An 18,557-nucleotide genomic window follows, 5' to 3' on the forward strand; every position below is an offset into this window, starting at 1 on the left:
TCATCTGTCTCCTCATCTTCACCCACACGTCGTAGGTTTAGTTCAGTTTTCAGCATCTTTCACAAAGACTGCTACTGTAAGCTCTTAATTATCGTCTAAGTTCTAGATTCCTCACTTGTAAACTCTACCTCATGGGGTTGTCATGATAATTAAATAAAACAATGCATCACTAAACACAAGGTATGACACATGGCAAACATTCAAATGTTAAATATTATTAGTAATTCTATTCTTAAGAGAAATAGCTAGATTGTAAAACTTATTTGAGGGGCTGTGTCTTTAATACAAACATGAAAAGAAACCATTTTCCTAGTAATGGTAATCTTTAAACCAATAAATATAGCCTCTTTACTCCCAAGTCCCCTTGAAACCACCAAGTTTGGCTCCCCAAAGAAGCATACTATTGCTTCTATGGAAATTGTGCCTGTATTATGAGATTAACAGTTACTAGGATGTCTACACTACACCTGAAAATTTCATCCTGTTTTTAAAAAATTACAGTCCCTGTCAGGCAAACGTTGAGACCAGGGATAACTAGAAGAGTCTCAAGCCCAAAGAGAAAAGCAGTGTTGAGTTGGACCATCATGATGAATCAGAGGGAAATATTTACACTGCCTTACCACTCCACCCTATAAAGACTACAGAGCCTTACACCACTCTATTAATTTTAAAAACACACATCTAAGGGTGATAAAATATATACCTGTCTGTTAATCATAGTTTAAAAGCCCTAATTTTTAGCTGGTTTTAATTTCAGCTCATAAAATTAATCTATGTTAAATCACAGTGGTGCTTCATTCTTGGGCCATGGCTCTTTATTTCTTTGAAAGAGCAGAAAATTCTCATGTTAGGATCTTGTCTTTGGAGATGTTACTGACATACTTACCCTATGGCAAACTGGTGAAAACTACCTTTTTTTTTTTTTTTTTTTTGCTGTACGCAGGCCTCTCACTGCTGTGACCTCTCCCATTGCGGAGCACAGGGTCCGGACGCGCAGGCTCAGCAGCCATGGCTCACGGGCCCAGCCGCTCCGCGGCATGTGGGATCCTCCCAAACCAGGGCACGAACCTGTGTCCCCTGCATCGGCAGGCGGACTCCCAACCACTGCGCCACCAGGGAAGTCCGAAAACTACCTATTAAGAAGCCAGTGTTTTAATCTTATTTCAAGGTATCAAAACTAACAAACTTCCTGAAAAAGCACAATAATAATACATCATTTATCACATTTATCACTTAGAAAAAGCTATCAAGTATTTTATTATTTTATTCTACATTATATACAGGTCATAAAAGGCCACAGCAGTTTTTCAACATATAAACCCTTTAAAAGTAGAGGGCACTATGAAGGATAGACAAGTATCAAAATGAAGTCCAATAATGAGGGCATATACCCAGTGTAGTATTTCTGAGGAGTAACGAAGCAGATACCAAGTCCTCCATATTTAGCTTGCAACTATTCCACAGGTTTTTTATAAATCTCTTTGGGATTGTTAATAGCTGAAGTGTGCCAGTTGCCATTTATTTTAAAAAGTGAAACCAGAATGAAAGAATAAATAAACTAGAGGGTACCATTCTAATTCTAGTCACTTACAGCTCTCCAAGAAGGAAAGCCTCAATTCCTTTCCACCTTCCATTTTGCTGCTGTCAAGAAGCGGAAAGAGAGAAATGGAAGAAAAAGTTCGGCTTTGCTTTTTTGTGAGGATTCTTTTAAATTATATACCAGACCCTTTAAGAATTAGCTTTGAGTTCCTTAACAGGTAACATCACACCCTCCTTGAGGAATAATGCAAAAACATCGGTTTCCATTCTGTGAAAATACAACCATTAAAACTATAACTGGTATCAGCAGATCAATATAAAAAATACAGTACCAAGCTACACTGGTATATTTCCATAATTAAGAACTTCAAAATATACTTATCACTGAGACCATAGTCCTTGCATTAGTTTCAGTCCACTATGAACAATTATCTGCTGCATGTAAACATGTCTAAATAACTATAGATAAAATACATCAATCATAAATTTCTGTAAAAGATAATAAAATATCTTCTTTAAAAAACAAAACAACAATAAGCAATTACTGCATTTTTTCCAATTTTATGAAAATGGAACAACCTTACAGTTGTTGCCAGTCCTGAGTTCATTGTAATAAAAATGGCCCTAGTTCCTGGTTAAAGTCAGCAACCAATCCATTCTCTTCAGTAGATGTCTTCTGGACTGCAGGCATGAATTTATTTTAGGTGTTATTTTGTCCATTAATAAAATTATATACCAGAAACTGACCAGTGCCACAGTACTGTGTTGCAAACAGTTTTCCATCAGGAGTAGGATCTGAGAAAGCAATTTCTTCTTTACTCAAGTATGAGCCATATATAAAGTTACTCCTATTAAAAGGGGGGGGGAAGTAGAAGGGTAAAAAAAAAAAAGTATATTATTTTTAATCATTAAAATTGGAAAAACCTGTCAAATAAAATTTGAATAAAGACTTTTTAGGTAATGCTGTATATTCTAGAAACTTAAAAATAACTGTCTTATAAAAGCAATCATAGTTTTAAAAACATTTACCCAACACCTTTTCACGATAAAAATACTCCAACAACTCTAAATAGGAGGAACTTCCTCAACCTGATAAAGAGCATCAAAAGGCATCAAAGTTAATGGTAAAAAAAAGACTGAAAACTGTTCCTCAGAGATCAGGAACAGGGTAATAAGGCTACGTCTGCTCACACCTCTTCTATTAAAACAGGACAATTAGACAAGCAAAAGAAATAAGAAGCAACCACGTTGGAAAGGAAGAAGTAAAATTATCTCTTTTTACAGATGATATGATCTTTTATATACAAAAATCCTCTGGAATTCACAAAATAACTATTAGATCTAATAAAGAATGAGTTCAGCAAGTTTGTAGGATATAAGATCGATATTAAAAAATTAACTGTATTTCTATACACTTGCAATGAACAATTCAAAATGAAATTTAGAAAACAAGTCCATTTGCAATAACACTGAAAGAGTAAATACTTAGGATTAAATTTAGAGACACGCAAGACCTAAAAAATGATAACTATAGAGCATTGTGGAAAGAAATTAAGGGCTACTTAAGTAAACAGAAAGACATCCCATGTTTATGAATCAGAAGACTTAATATTGCTAAAACAGCATTACTCTCCAAATTGATCTATACTGGGCTTCTCTGTGAAAATTAACAAGCTGGTCCTAGAATTCATATGAAAATGCAAGAGACACTGAATAGTGAAAAGAATCTTAAAAAAGAACAAATTTATAGAACTCACATTTCCTTATTTCAAAACTTACAACAAATCTACAGTATTCCAGACAGTGGGCTGCTGTCCTAAGAGGCCAATGCAACAGAACTGAGTCCAGACAAAAACCCTCACATTTATGATCAATTATTTTTGACAAAGGTGGCAAGACCATTCAATGGGAAAGAAAAGTCTCTTTAATAAATGGTGCTGGAACAATTGGATATCCACAATGAAAAGAATGAAGTTGGATCCTACCTCACATCATACACAAAAATTTACTTAAAATGGATTAAAGACCTAAATATAAGAACTAAAATTATAAACTCTTGAAGAAAATACAGGCCCAAATCTTTGTGGCCTTGGATGAGGATACTGTTTCTTAGATATGTGACAAGAAAAAAAGATATATAATTTGGAGTTCAAAATTCAAAACTTCTGTGCTTCAAAGAATACTAAGAAGATGAAAGGACAATCATAAAATGGTAGAAAATATTTGCATATCATATATCTGATAAGGGACTCATCTCCAGAATATATAAAGAACTATTACAACTCAACAAGAGAAAGACAAATGAACCGATTTAAAAATGGACATAGGATTGATTGAATAGGCATTTCTCTGAAGATATATATAAATGGCCAATAAACATCATTACCTATTAGGGAAATGTAAATCTAAAACCACAATGAAATACCACTTCATACCCACTAGGATGGCTAAAAAGACAGATAATAACAAGTGTTGGTGAGAATGAGGAGAAATTAGAACCCTTGTAACATTGCTCGTGGAGTTGTAAAACAGTGCAGCCACTTTGCAGAATAGTTCAGCAGATCCTCAAAATGTTATACGGTTACCGTATGGCCCAATTCTCCTACGTATGTACCAAAAGAAATATACATATGCAAGTATTTCTCTATTTACCAAGAGAAATAAAAATACACAGCCTACTTCTAGAGAGGTGCAAAAATAAATCCTCTTTTGTAACCCAGAACTCATTGTTCAGTATGAGTTTTGATACAGATAAGAAGGAACATGATACTAAGAGAGTCAAGTGATGGGGGTGTATTGATAAACATAAAGATTGCTTCCAGGACTATAGAGCTGATAATTTTCCTCATATCTTAAGCTTTTAAATTATCAGCTGTATTGATTTAGTACTCTAATTTTAACGTTGACATGAAACAAAGATGGCTTCTTTTTTTAGGCTTTTATCTTGAACAGAGTGTCTGGATAATTTAAAAAGGTATTGGCATATCCCAATGATCTGTACTGTTCTAGGGTGTGATGGCTTAGGAGTGAATATGATTTGAACCTAATACATTTTTAGAGGGTGTCAAATTCAGAACCAGGCAGATCCATCTCCTGACCCTAAACATGGTCCTAAAGTAAATTGCTTGAGAGGAAATTGGATCCCAAAGATTACAGGTGGGGAATTTTGAAGTGTGTCCATATTTCATTGGAGATCAAAGAAGCCTAACTAAAAGAAGTGTGGGCTGACTCACATGATAACTTCTTTTTGAAAGGGCTATTTTATCTTGAAGATTATGAGTTTGGAGGAACTAAGGTGACTGGCAGTGGAAAGAATCAGAACATGTGAAATTCCTTAAAAATTTATTGACTTAAATAACTGTGTTACACATAATAAAAAAAAAATCCTTTAAAAAAAAATACACAGCTTTCCCTGGCGGCACAATGGTTAAGGATCTGCCTGCCAATGCAGGGGATGTGGGTTCGATCCGTGGTCAGGGAACTAAGATCCCACATGCTGCGGGGCAACAAAGCCCGCAAGCCACAACTACTGAGCTCGCGCTCCTCAACGAGAGAGCCTGCACGCCACGCACTCTGGAGCCTGCGCCACAACTAGAGAAGAGAAAACCCACACGCCACAACTAGAGAGAAGCCCATGCCACAACGAAGAGCCCACATGCCACAACATGCGCCACAACGAAAAATCCCACATGCTGCAATGAAGATCCCACATGCCACAACAAAGACCCGATGCAGCTAAATAAATAAACATACATTAAAAAAAATACAGTTCAGAATAGGCAAATCTGTTGAGACAAAAGTAGATTATTGGTTGCCAGAAGCTGGGGGAGAAGGAAATGGGGAAATTGGGTATCAGGTTTTGGGGAGACTGAAGGAAATACCTTAGAATTAGACAGTGGTGATGGTTACACAGCCTTCTAAATATACTAAAACCCAGTGGAATGTCACTTTAAAAAGATGACCAAAAAGGCCACGTACTGAATGGGAGAGGATATTTGCAAATGATATATCCAGTAAGGAGTTAATACCCAAAATATACAGAGAACTCATACAACTCAACATCAAAAAAAAAAAAAACAGGGGCTTCCCTGGTGGCGCAGTGGTTGAGAGTCCGCCTGCCGATGCAGGGGACACGGGTTCGTGCCCCGATCCCGGAAGATCCCACATGCCGCGGAGCGGCTGGGCCCGCGAGCCATGGCCGCGGAGCCTGTGTGTCCGGAGCCTGTGCTCCGCAACGGGAGAGGCCACAGCAGTGAGAGGCCCGCGTACAGCAAAAAAAAAAAAACAAAAAAAAAAAACAAACAAAAAAAAACAAACCTGATTAAAACATGGGCAGAGAATCTGCAAAGGCATTTTCCCAAGGAAGACAAAAAGAGGGCCAACAGGCACATGGAAAGATGTCCAACATCACTAATCATCAGGGAAATGCAAATCAAAACAACAATGAGGTATTATCACCTCACACCTGTCAAAATGGCTATTTCAAAAAGACCACAAATATCAAGTGTTGGTGAGGATGTGGAGCAAAGGGAGCCCTCATGCACAGCTGGTAGAAATGTAAACTGGTGCAGCCACTGTGGAAAACAGTGTGGAGAGTCCTCAAAAAAATTAAAAATAGAGCTACCATATATGACCCATATATGACCATAGAAATTCCACTCCTGAGTACTTACCCAAAGGAAAAAAAATACACATTAGAAAAAATATATGCACCTCTGTGTTCATTGTAGCATTATTTACAATAGACAAGATATGAAAGCAACCTAAATGCCCATCAAGAGATAAATGGATAAAGAAGATGTTGTGTGTATTCGCACAACCAGAGACATACACACAGACACAAACACACACACAACGGAATATTACTCAGCCACAAAAAAGAACGAAATCTTGCCATTTATAACAACGCGGATGGACCTAGAGGGTGAAATAAGTTAAAGAAAGAAAAATGCTGTATAATTTCACTTATATGTGGAATCTAAGATGCAAAACAAATGAACAAACATAAAACAGAAACACAATTATAGATACACAGAACAAACAGGTGGTTGCCAGAGGGAAGGGGAGGGTGGAAGCAGGGGGAGGGAGAAATAGGTGCAGGAGATTAAGAGGCACAAACTTCCAGTTGTAAGATAAATGAGTCAATGGTATGAAACACACAGTATGGAGAATATAGTCAATAACTACGTAATATCTTTGTATGGTGACATATCTGTATCTAGACTTATTGTGGTGACCATCTTGAAATGTATAGAAATATGGAAACACTGTTGTATAACAGGAACTAACATAGTGTTGTAGGTCAATTATACTTCAAATAAACAAACTCAAAAAGAGATCAGATTTATGGTTACAAGAGGTGGGGATTTGGGGAGGGGGGTATTCGGTGAAGGCAGTCTAAAGGTATAAACTTCCCCGTTATAAGATAAATAAGTACTAGGGAGGTAATGTATAACATGATAAACATAATTAGCACTGCTGTGTGTTATATATCAAAGTTGTTAAGAGAGTAAATCCTAAGAGTTCTCATCACAAGGAAAAAAATTTTTCTATTTCTTTAATTTTTTATCTATATGAGATGATGGATGTTCACTGCACTTATCACGATAATCATGTCATGATGTATGTAAGCCAAATCATTTGTTGTATACCTTAAACTTATACAGTGTTGTATGTCAATCATAATTCAATAAAACTGAGAGAAAAAATGATTAAAAACAAGATAAATTTTGTGCTATGTAATTATATCTCAATAAAGCTGTTATTTTTAAATGTTTTAAATTTTGCCAGGATATAGACTATTAGTAGAATTTTCATATTTTAATTGTAACAAGGTGAGATGGGTACATAAAGGAACAATAAATGAAAAAAGTTAGAAACCTCTATGGTTTTAACAGGAAGCTTAGAGTGGCAGTCTCAGTATGACACAGAACAAACACAATGACTACAATGTTTTATGTTTTTATAAACTAGAACCATCTTATGGTTTTGACAAGACCTAAGTTTTACAAGATTTAAAGGAGGGACAATACCCTCATTTAGGACAATTATTTAATCAGCTTCATTTTCCAGGTTTAGTTCTGAAAGAGCTAAAAATAGACCTGCCTCTTGTCAAGAGAAGGGTAGTAGATCTAAGCCCTTCTGGATCACTACTCATTGATAAAACAAAAATAAGGGAGAGAGACCTGAAACACAGTAAGGCTCTAAGAGACTTCAGAGTCTTAGGATCTCACTGATAACAATAATGGATTATTTTGAAAGCTATACCTATAAGTAGTAGTAGATAGGTAGAACAACCTAAAAAACCTCATTTGCATGATTAATTTAAACCTCTTTCATTAATCCTTTAGCAAAGATGCTTTAAAGAGCAAAAAACATGTAATTTTCTGAATCTTCTCCTCTATACCTCTGATTAAAAATCAAGCAATAAAAGCCAGAAGAAAAACTATCAGAGATTTAGATTATTTACAAATACTATTCCTAAATTAAGACAAATTTTCCCAAAAGCTAAACTCCCAAGAAATTTCCCATACTTCTTTGGTTATCTTTAAAATTCTCTAATATTGAACACAATTTGAAATAAGTGGGTTATTTTGGCCTGATATCATAGATGCAAATTTAAAAAGTTAAAATGGTTTAATAATACTTAACCCATAGTGCTTTCTTCCCCCTCAGGTTAACTTCACATAAAAAGCACTCACAGATTCAACATACTGACCATCTTAATGCAGATTTTAAATTAATATAAATAAAAGTTACACATTTAAGATTAACTAAATGCCATTCTTTATATAAAACTCTGCTTAAATCCTAAACTACGGAAAATGACTTGAAGAATTACATTTAAGTTACCTTAGGCATTCAATCATGCGAGAAGCAATTTTCTTCCGACGCATCATGCTGAACACCCATATGCGGCTGATCCCACAGATTGCAGGCTCTGGCAATGTTGAGCAGCACCAGGCTTTTTGCCTTTCAAATCTGACTTTTTCTTCTTCTGACCTGATAACTGGAAGTTTTTCTTCTATAACTCTGTAGCCCTATATGTAGCAAAATAGGGGGACATTTTAAAACTTTATTTATTTATTTTTATTGGAGTATAGTTGATTTACACTGTTGTGCCAGTCTCTGCTGCACGGCAAGTGACTCCATTATACACACAGACGTTGTTGGAGGGGCAAGAATTTTAAAGTGGGAATATTATTAAGCAACTGCCTAGTACTTACCTTAGTGAGGAGGTCACTACTTTTGTCTGGCTTCTTAACAAACTATGGGAACCACTTACGCTTTCACCCTCATTTTAAGAAATAAACAGACGTGGATCTACGTTCTGTTCTAAATCACTAGTTATGTGACCATGAGATAAAGTTACTTAATTATGCTCTGGGTTCCTTACCAATAAATTGGAACTCTCTACCACCTCCTTCAGAGAATTGCTGAGATTAAATAAGGAAATATATACAAAGCAGCCTGCCATCACGGCTGGCACGTAATAGGAACTGAATGCTAATTTTCTCTACCTCCCATATCCTAGGACCAGCAAAAGGACATGTTAAGAACTCGGCAGTCGCAACTGTTTCTGGGCGTGCTGCCATAGTTCTAGGGTTCACAGCTGTGCAGGAACTAGGATGAGAGATGGCAGAGGAATCAAGAGTTAAAAAGGTCCTTTCCCGGGCTTCCCTGGTGGCTCAGTGGTTGGGAGTCCGCCTGCCGATGCAGGGGATACAGGTTCGTGCCCCGGTCCGGGAAGATCCCACATGCCGTGGAGTGGCTGGGCCCGTGGGCCATGGCCGCTGAGCCTGCGCGTCCGGAGCCTGTGCTCCGCAACGGGAGAGGCCACAACAGTGAGAGGCCCGCGTACTGCAAAAAAAAAAAAAAAAAAAAAGGTCCTTTCCCTACACTCCTGCCTCTAAAAAATAAATAAATACTCTAAGAAAACATAGATCTCTTCTGCCAGTCTAGTGGCCAAAAAGGGACATGGCTAGCCTTCTGATGGGATGTGGTACACAAGTTAAAACAATCAGACAACACAACTGAGAGTTAACAAAGAACAAACAAGCAAATATTACACAACTATGTTCTAATCTAAACACTGCTACAAGTCATTTTTGGAACTAGGTAGAATAAAAATTTAAAAAACACAAGGGTGGGGAGTTCCCTGATATCTAGTGGTTAGGACTCAGTGTTTTCACTGCCGTGGCCGATTCAATCCCTGGTCAGAGACCTGAGCTCCCTCAAGCCACGCAGCGCGGCCCAAAAAAAAAAAAAAAAAAAAAAAACAACAACCCAGAAAACTACAAGGGTTTACTAAAGAACATTCATTGCGTACAACAACCACATAAAAAACACCGTAAGAAACAGTCAAAAACAAGACAGATGTCTGCAATTTCTTTTAATGCTTAGTCATTTGCCAAACAGATGTAAGAATGCTCTATCATAAAATTTGCAAATCTTTGTCACTCTGTACAAATCTGACTTCAAATATTTAATTTCCCTCATCTTCATTTGTTTCAATCATCAATTTTGTCTAAAAACTGATACTTCCCTCAAGTCGGTATCTTACTATTAACCCTCCTCGGGAGTAATAAATCATGCTAGTTGGAGTGAAATTAAGGGGGGTGAGTTGCTAAGGATAATTCTTAAACACACAACAGTTATTCAATACACACTGAAAGCACTTTGGCATTCAGGAAAATCAAGCATGACATTGTTGATATCTCTTAAAAGTGGGACAATCAAGACTCAGGGACCTATCAAGTGGATAAATGATAAAGCAAAGAATAAATCCACTGCAAAGAAAAAATAAACCCACACGATTTGTACTATGCAAAAATTAACTCAATTACAGTATGGCAAGCTTCTATGAGTTAGTCATTTTATATCAAATTTGTATATCCAAACTACTTTGTCAGCTATTTATTTAAATCAAATTTGTAATTACAAACAGCAAGATTCATAAACTACACAATTTCAGGTTGAATTTTTTAAATGTAGCTTAACATATGGAAATTAACTCATGCAGATTTGTTTCGACTTTGTACTTTATTAGAAAATTTTATGATGAAGCATACACTTGCAGGCAACTAAAAGATACCATTGTTTGTTTTTTTGCACAATTTGGCTCTTAAATACAAGCCAAGTCCTCATCTAGAGCTCAACCAAAGAAGTGCTGATCCACTGCAGGAGTGCGCAACTTTTCATAAAGGGCCAGGCAATAAGTATTTTAGGCTTTGCAGCATACCTGGTCTCTGTTGCAACTACTCAACTCAGTCTTTGTAGTGTGAAAGCAGCCACAGACAATATGTAAGCAAATGGGCATGGCTGTGCTACAATAAAACTTTATAAAAAACAGGTTGGATTTTGCCTTCAGGCTGTAATTTGCCAACCCTTGATTTATTCCAGTGCTGAAGGGACTGAGACAGACATTACGTTAGCAGCCAAAAGGAAACTTCCCGAACAAAACTTAATAGTACTTTTGATTTATAGAATTTTTCTCTTATACTTTATACTGACTTGAGAAACTAATTCCCATGCAAGATACAACTCCACTGTAGTAAAGAATTACACACAGGAATTCTTGCATTCATACTCTTCCTTACATAAAATGCTGAAAAATTTACCAAGATTATGTTATTCCTGTAACTCTTTAAACACCATACTACATACGAACACTCTTTAAAAATCACTTACCCATTGGATATGTTCTGCAATTAGGCAACCAACTACTTTTTTGTCATTAGAAATAAAGAGAAGTGTTTTTGTTCTGGAATAGCACATTAGTGGAGCCTGCTGGAAACCTAAATCATTATCAACCATCTCTCTAATCTCGTCAACCTGCCAAATAAAGAACAATATTTTTTTAACAACAAAGCATTTTATATATGTAAAAATATACTATTTCAGTTCAATAAATTGAGTATATTATTCCAAGCAGGATATCCTCTGAAGAGTGCTTCTGAATGACTGTCCTGACCAATAAATATTTTTCAAGCTCTGTGGACCAATTTGCAAAAGGAGGAAAGAATGGAGAGTAATGTCAAGCCCAGCAGTCTGGGAACAACAGCAGTGAGAGCTCCTACAATAGGTAATAAGAACAGAGACTTCCCATTAGAAGGATCATGGGTTTGAGTACTGGAGAGAACTTCACTGGAATCTTCGCCAGGCAAGCCACACTTTTCTTCTTCGCAAGGCTTAATGAGTACTCTCATCAGTAAAATGCAGGTGAACACAGAGGACAGACATAAATGTTTACTCCTTATCAACCATTTATAGGCCAGACATTATGCAAAGCACTTTATCAATATTATCTCATTTAAATCCAACACCTCTTAGAGGCTTATAGTTTCTTTGCATATGGAAGAAATAAAATTCAAAAGTAACTTTCCCATGTCAGATATGGGACACCTAGAACCAAAGAGCTGGGATTTCTGGGATTTGAACCTATAATGTTAATATGGCATCAAACTGCTTCTTTCTGTTACCTCCTAGAATTGTGGTCAAGGTCAAGTATGATAAGCTCAAACTTTTATAGGTTCTCAAAGTCAAGATTTTTGTAGGCACCCAAACATTAGTTCCTTCCCCAGTTAAAAAATAATCTGCAAATATTCAGTCCAATAAACATTCATTTGTGACACTAAGTTTAAAATGCAAATAACACCTAAGAGGGTTAAGTACTCACACCTCTTACATGCAGAATACCATGTAATACATCCCTTATTCAGTGATGAAAACTCAAGTCCTCCTAATCCTAGAACAATATCCCACAATACCTGACTCAGTTCCTAAAGGCAAATGACTCACAATTCCTTAGATTTTAATTTTTAACCTATTATGGGTTACTAACCATTAACATACTGAATTGTAGGTTACTAAGAGTCTGTCCTGAGAAATGAAAATGAGGAAATTAGAATTTCCTGTGGAGTCTTGGTAAGAAATGTCTGGATGCCACATGCAGTTAAAGCGAAGTACCCACTGTGCATTTCCAAATGATAACAGTTGGAATTCCAAAAATTCCATAATTTAATTTTCATTTAGTAAGCTACTAATCCAACATTAGTTCAACAAGTATTTGTTTCTGTGCAAGGATCAATGTTTCAAATACAAGACAGGTTTATGTGCCATTCTAACTACTACTGTCTATACTGTTCAGCAGTGGTAACATGGGGGCTTATTTGAGTATCAGGGATTGTTCAGTTATATATTCAGGGTACCTGAAAAGTCAGGAACCACAGGATAAACTTATACAAATGATCCTTGAACACCACAGGTTTGAAAAGGATGGGTCCACTTTTACATGGATATTTTTCAGTAGTAAATACTTCAGTACTACATGGTCCGTGGTTGGTTGAATCCGAAGATACAGAGGAACCTAGCATACCGAATTATATGTAGATTAACACTGCCTCCCCCAACCGTTGTTCAAGAATCTGTAAGTGCAATGTTAGCTATATTTTCAAATAACAGGTTCAAAGTGTTTTTCTTCAACCTTCCTTTCAGGTGAAGTATTCCTAAATTTAAAGAGGTCCAACTATTAACCTGAGAAAAGTAAATAAACTACTTTCCTTGTGTTTCTAGATATGTTGAAAACACTCTAGTTTAATTAAGTTTTTCAGATAAACAATCAGACCCATTGCTTTACATTATGAGGTATACTTCTGAAAAAGCATCTGGAGGAAAAACATTTTGAGTATATTATTTGAAAATGTAATTAATATATTCATTAAAAATAAGTTTGTCCTATGGTCTCCTGATATTTAGGGTACTCTATATAATAAAATGGTTCCAGACTTCATTATCTCTCTGGTTCATTTCTCTGAACCCTAAATTGGACTATAACTTGGCTCACACTAGATAAGAGGATTTTAAGTTTTCTCCATTACATTTATAAATCAGAATATATCTTATTTTGTACCTTAACATTACAATTACTTCATGTTTAACTTAAGGATAACTATGACCTACTACTAGATCCCCTTCTGCAATAAGCTTTTATTTAGAAATTTACTCAGAATAAAATGACATTTATTAATTTTAATCTTATAAATTATGATTCAGATTTTTATTTTAATTTTGATTCTTGGAATCATTTATGTGGCATTATTCATTACTATGCCTTCATACCATCACTCAAATTACTGGTAATATGAGACAGTAATCAATCAATCCACTAAAAATTCATTTCACTTATGCTAGATACACTACAAAGTTAAAGCATAATTTTTCAGTTGGGTCGTGACTAAATGCTTATGTCTTGTTTTCAGAATTGGTTTTTAAATGTGTTCTGCCAGCAATACATTATACTCTTAAAATTAGCTGCAAAATTATACTATTCATTCTGTGTGAAATTTCACTGGAAATTTACCTTTTTCAGGGCATACTTTGGGTCTTCAGGAAGAACCATTATTATCCTGCCATCAGGATATTCAGCTAGAATTCTTTCTTTTTTCCAACCCTAGACATATATATAAAAAAAATAATTAATTTTATTTATCACATTTCATACATCATATTCATGTACAATAAGAAAAATATATCAATGTGTCTAAAAATTACAGACATGGAAAAGTATATGTTCGTTAATATTTAATAAGACATGATAAATCAGGTAATTTGTATAATAGGTATAATACAAGCTAATTTCTCTCTACTATTCATTCAGAGATCTAATACCACAATAGCATTTCTAATTTATCATTTCCCATTTTAAATTAATTTTGAAAACCACACACCAGAAGCAAGCCCCTTAAGGTCAGTGATTCCCAGAACCTAAAGGATAACTCACCCAGTTTCTTGATAAGAGAATTAAAGTCTTAAAGTTCTTTGGAACATCGTTACCTCCACAAACAAACACTCATGGTTTTATGTCTGGCATGCCAAAGACCTCCAGGAGGTTTTAAATGAACTGATTTGCATGCAGTAGCCCAATATGTAAGGAATAGTTTTTATTCTTACTGATCACAACTATCAAAGTCACAAGAAGGATACTATAAAAATATAACTACCTTCTAAGAATCTAATAGGGAAGGAGAGGCTACGTTGTGTGTATCTGAAGTTAAACATACTCAAAAAAAGAGAGGTAATAAACTCTTCTTCAGATCCACACTCGTGGTGATTAATGAGCAGAACCTGCATGAAAAAAAAAACAAAACAAAAGCCACTTAAATCTAGTAAGATGGGACTGAACCAGAGGTTAAAACTAGGAGCTTTGAAGTTAAAAATAAGTACAGAAGGAATGAGCTTAACTGGTTGTTCCATTTGTCTTACCCAACCAACTTTAAATAAAAATGCCTTTCAAGAAGCAATATGTACTTCTATTAAAGAAAACCAGCATCTTCTTTCTGAGATTTGTTTGAGAATATTAAAGCTCAATGAAACCAAGAAAAAGGCAACTATATTTTTTAAAATACTATGGCAAGTCTGAGAGGAGGTTGATTTTCTTAAATAATCCAGAATGGTCTTTTTGGGAGAGGGCAGGATCTTAGCTGGGGACAAAAAGTCTAGAAATAAACTTGGTATAAATCACAATTTGGATTAAAGTATTTAAAATCAGAATTTGTTTAAAAAATAGAGCACCCAAAGGTAAAGTAAAATTCAGACTATAATTATGATGGTAATGCGTTCCCAAGATTTGAGAAGAAAAAAGGAGCAGAAACAATAGTCACAGAAGTCATTTTTTCAAACTAGAAACGAAATCTGAATCATATCCAGATTTGAATATAGGTAAAATGCTTTTAAAAGGAATAAAAGATATCATCCTCTTTAAAAACAAATTTAGGGCTTCCGTGGTGGCGCAGTGGTTGAGAGTCCGCCTGCCGATGCAGGGGACTATGGGTTCGAGCCCCAGTCTGGGAAGATCCCACATGCCGCGGAGCGGCTGGGCCCGTGAGCCATGGCCACTGAGCCTGCGCGTCCGTAGCCTGTGCTCCACAATGGGAGAGGCCACTACAGTGAGAGGCCCGCATACCGCAAAAAAAAAAAAAAAAAAAAGAAATTTACATTAATATGTTATTTTCGGGAAAAGTTTTAAAAATAAATCTATTTCACATAAAATGAAAATGGAGACTTTTCATTTTAAAAACTAAATGACAAATTCAATGAAAAGCTAGAATTTAAGTAACCCCAACTTACAACAACGTCATACGTCCTGAACTGAATTACCTAAAGATAATTTGATAAGCTATTCTCCTACTGTCTTTAAAAATAACAATACTGGTCTAACGTCATTATATTGCACCGTAGGCACTAAATTATTTTGCTTTACTGACTTTTTAGTACAAAACTTCCTCTTGATACAAGTTGAGACTTGCATGTTCATGCAGGAAATGTTATCACAATTGGATTTGATACAATTTTTAAAAATGTTTTAAATATGATTGTTTTTTCATGTACATGTATAAGCAGCAGGAATTGCAAAGGGCAGAGTTATTACTGCCTAGGTTTCTAATGTTCATGAAGACAGCATATTTAAGTGAAAACTTTTTAAGAGTTCTGGAATAAAAGTTCAGGGTTTAAATCCCATTTCTTGGTAGTTACTAGCTATATGGTCTTGGGCAAATCAATGGAACTCTCATTCTGTTTCCTGACCTAGGTTATGGACAAAATAGCTGTCATCACATACATTACTTAGGAGTTTAGAGCACTGCATTTAAGAGATGATACCTCACAGAGAGTAGCCACTCCGTAACTCTTAGTAACTTCCACTCTACCTTCCTAATGGTATCAAACTAAAATCCATGTACTACTTTAAGAAAACACAATTAATAAAGTCTCCAAAGTTAAATACGACAATAAATTCAAATCTTGGACAAGGCAAAGATGAAAGAACCAAGTTGGCTAATATCTGTCAAATAAGATACTAAAGACATTTATATGCTTCAACTGCAGTTAACTCTTTCCTGGAGTCAATAACCACATGATCCTCCTATCTTTAGAATACTTAGATGAGATGAAATGTGTCTGCTACTTGAAACTGAGGCAGAGGTGGAGGTTTTGGGAAGGGTAAATGCAATTTAGAGGAAGAACCAAATAGCCACAGCTTTTTTGCCAAGATATAAATTTCAGTGCAGTGCATTTACACCTTTCACCTTTAGCTCTAACATGTTACACATATCCCTCTGCTAGCAAGTGGTATTTTCCAAACCCCAAATTTTTTTTTTTTTTTTTTTGCTGTACGCGGGCCTCTCACTGCTGCGGCCTCTCCCGTTGCGGAGCACAGGCTCCGGACACACAGCCTCCGCGGCCATGGCTCGCAGGCCCAGCCGCTCCGCGGCATGTGGGATCTTCCGGGATCGGGGCACGAACCCGTGTCCCCTGCATCGGCAGGCGGACTCTCAACCACTGCGCCACCAGGGAAGCCCTAAACCCCAAATATTTTTAATTCACCCATCCGGCTACTGAAAAGCAGAACGCTTTACACTGCTGATAGCAATCAATGATTTTTTTTTTTGCCCCAACCCCATTGTAGTTACTCTAGACTTCAGAGTCTAAAGAATGGAAGGGGTTTTTCTCTTTTTCCATTTGAAAAAGACTACAATTGAAAACAAAATACATTGGGTGGTGAATATATTGATGTATACAATTGTTGAAATTCATCAACCAAACATTTAGATCTGTGCGTTCAAGTTAAATACGTTCATACTAATCACTTTCATAAAAGGTTGAATGGAAACACCCATGAAAGAATATCCTGAAAAATAAAACCAATAACCAGCTTTTCAAAAAAATTATCAAGGGCTTCCCTGGTGGCGCAGTGGTTGAGAGTCTGCCTGCTGATGCAGGGGACACGGGTTCGTGCCCCGGTCCGGGAAGATCCCACATGCCGCAGAGCGGCTGGGCCCATGAGCCATGGCTGCTGGGCCTGCGCGTCCAGAGCCTGTGCTCCGCGGTGGGAGAGGCCACAACAGTGAGAGGCCCGCGTACCATCAAAAAAAAAAAAAAAAAAAAAAAAAATCAACACATATGGCAAGGAAAAAAAAAAAAGACCTAGAGGGAGAACCTTTAGATGAAAAGAGATTTAAGAGACATACCAACCAATACAACATATGGATCTTAATTCAAACAGTATAGAAAATTACGAGATATTTGGAGAGATTCTGAACCCTGAGGGAATATCTGATATTAAGGAATTAAATTTTAAAGGTGTGGTTATACTCTTTAAATCCTGTTTACGGTTAAAAAAAAACAGTAATCTTTTCATCTTTTAAAAATACATATTTAAAAATATCCACTAAAATGATAATGTGACACCTGGGTTTCACTTTAAAATAATTAGGAGGGTTGGATGCAAGAAGATTCCCCATGAACTGTGACTTGTTAAAGCTAAGTGATGAGTACCTGGGGACTCACTGTTTGGTGGTGGGGATGGGGGGCGAGATGGGGTAGACTATTTTGGAAAGTTCAAATCACCCATTGTCAAAACTGTGCCCAAGGCCCAAGGCTTGCTCAAATACCATTTATTCAGAAGTGAAAAATGAATGTCAAATCAATCCAGTCAGCAGAGTGGTTAGACCTGAGGCTGGGAAAAGCACTGACTGCAGTGGGGGCACAGGGCGGCTTCTGAGATGCTAGTGGTGTTTCTTGTCATGTGGGTGTTCACTTTGCACAACTACACCGTTAAGCTGAGCACTCATTATTTGGGTACCTTTCTTTACATGTTGTATTTCAATTAAAATTTTACTTAAAATTACTAAAGGAATTTGAAAAATAGACATCTTTTAGTTCGACAGCAAGTCTAACACTTTTTATATGTTGAAATAGAATATTCTAAATACCATCTGTTTTTAAAATTTTAAGTCTTCAGAAACAAAAGTAAATTAAAATTAGCTCATTCAAAATTCGGTCACATGCTCTTTTTGACAGTACCCAAGGCAGAAAGCATAAAAAACTGCAGAAAAACTGCATAAGAGAAACAAATTATAGACTCTTGAAATATATAAAAATATTTTGTTGAAATGAATTTTAAACGTAAATATGTACTTATGAATATTTTAGAAGTCAGCAAGGACATACACCAAAATATA

The 18,557-nt window shown here is 36.1% G+C and overlaps 1 protein-coding gene and 1 non-coding gene across 3 annotated transcripts in view; one reads left to right on the forward strand and one right to left on the reverse strand.

Annotated features, from left to right (window-relative positions):
• Positions 1-1,250: 1,250 nt before the first annotated feature.
• ESCO1 (establishment of sister chromatid cohesion N-acetyltransferase 1) overlaps positions 1,251-18,557 on the reverse strand; it is a 67,145-nt gene continuing 49,838 nt past the window's right edge. The window contains exons 9-12 of one of the 2 annotated variants that reach the window (XM_060118823.1): positions 13,901-13,990; positions 11,230-11,373; positions 8,392-8,579; positions 1,251-2,387 (exon numbers count right to left, since the gene is read on the reverse strand). In XM_060118823.1, coding sequence (XP_059974806.1) covers positions 2,240-2,387; positions 8,392-8,579; positions 11,230-11,373; positions 13,901-13,990 — 570 coding nt within the window. In that variant the 3' untranslated portion in view covers positions 1,251-2,239. Of the gene's footprint in view, positions 2,388-8,391; positions 8,580-11,229; positions 11,374-13,900; positions 13,991-14,540; positions 14,665-18,557 lie in introns of those variants that run through there. The other variant, XR_009534517.1, reaches the window with a different exon arrangement.
• Positions 4,175-4,305, forward strand: LOC132503318 (small nucleolar RNA SNORA40). Its single transcript, XR_009534572.1, has one exon. It is a non-coding gene; the product is annotated as a small nucleolar RNA SNORA40 (small nucleolar RNA).

Source organism: Mesoplodon densirostris, chromosome 15 (assembly GCF_025265405.1).
Source record: "Mesoplodon densirostris isolate mMesDen1 chromosome 15, mMesDen1 primary haplotype, whole genome shotgun sequence".
Lineage (NCBI taxonomy): Eukaryota > Metazoa > Chordata > Mammalia > Artiodactyla > Ziphiidae > Mesoplodon > Mesoplodon densirostris.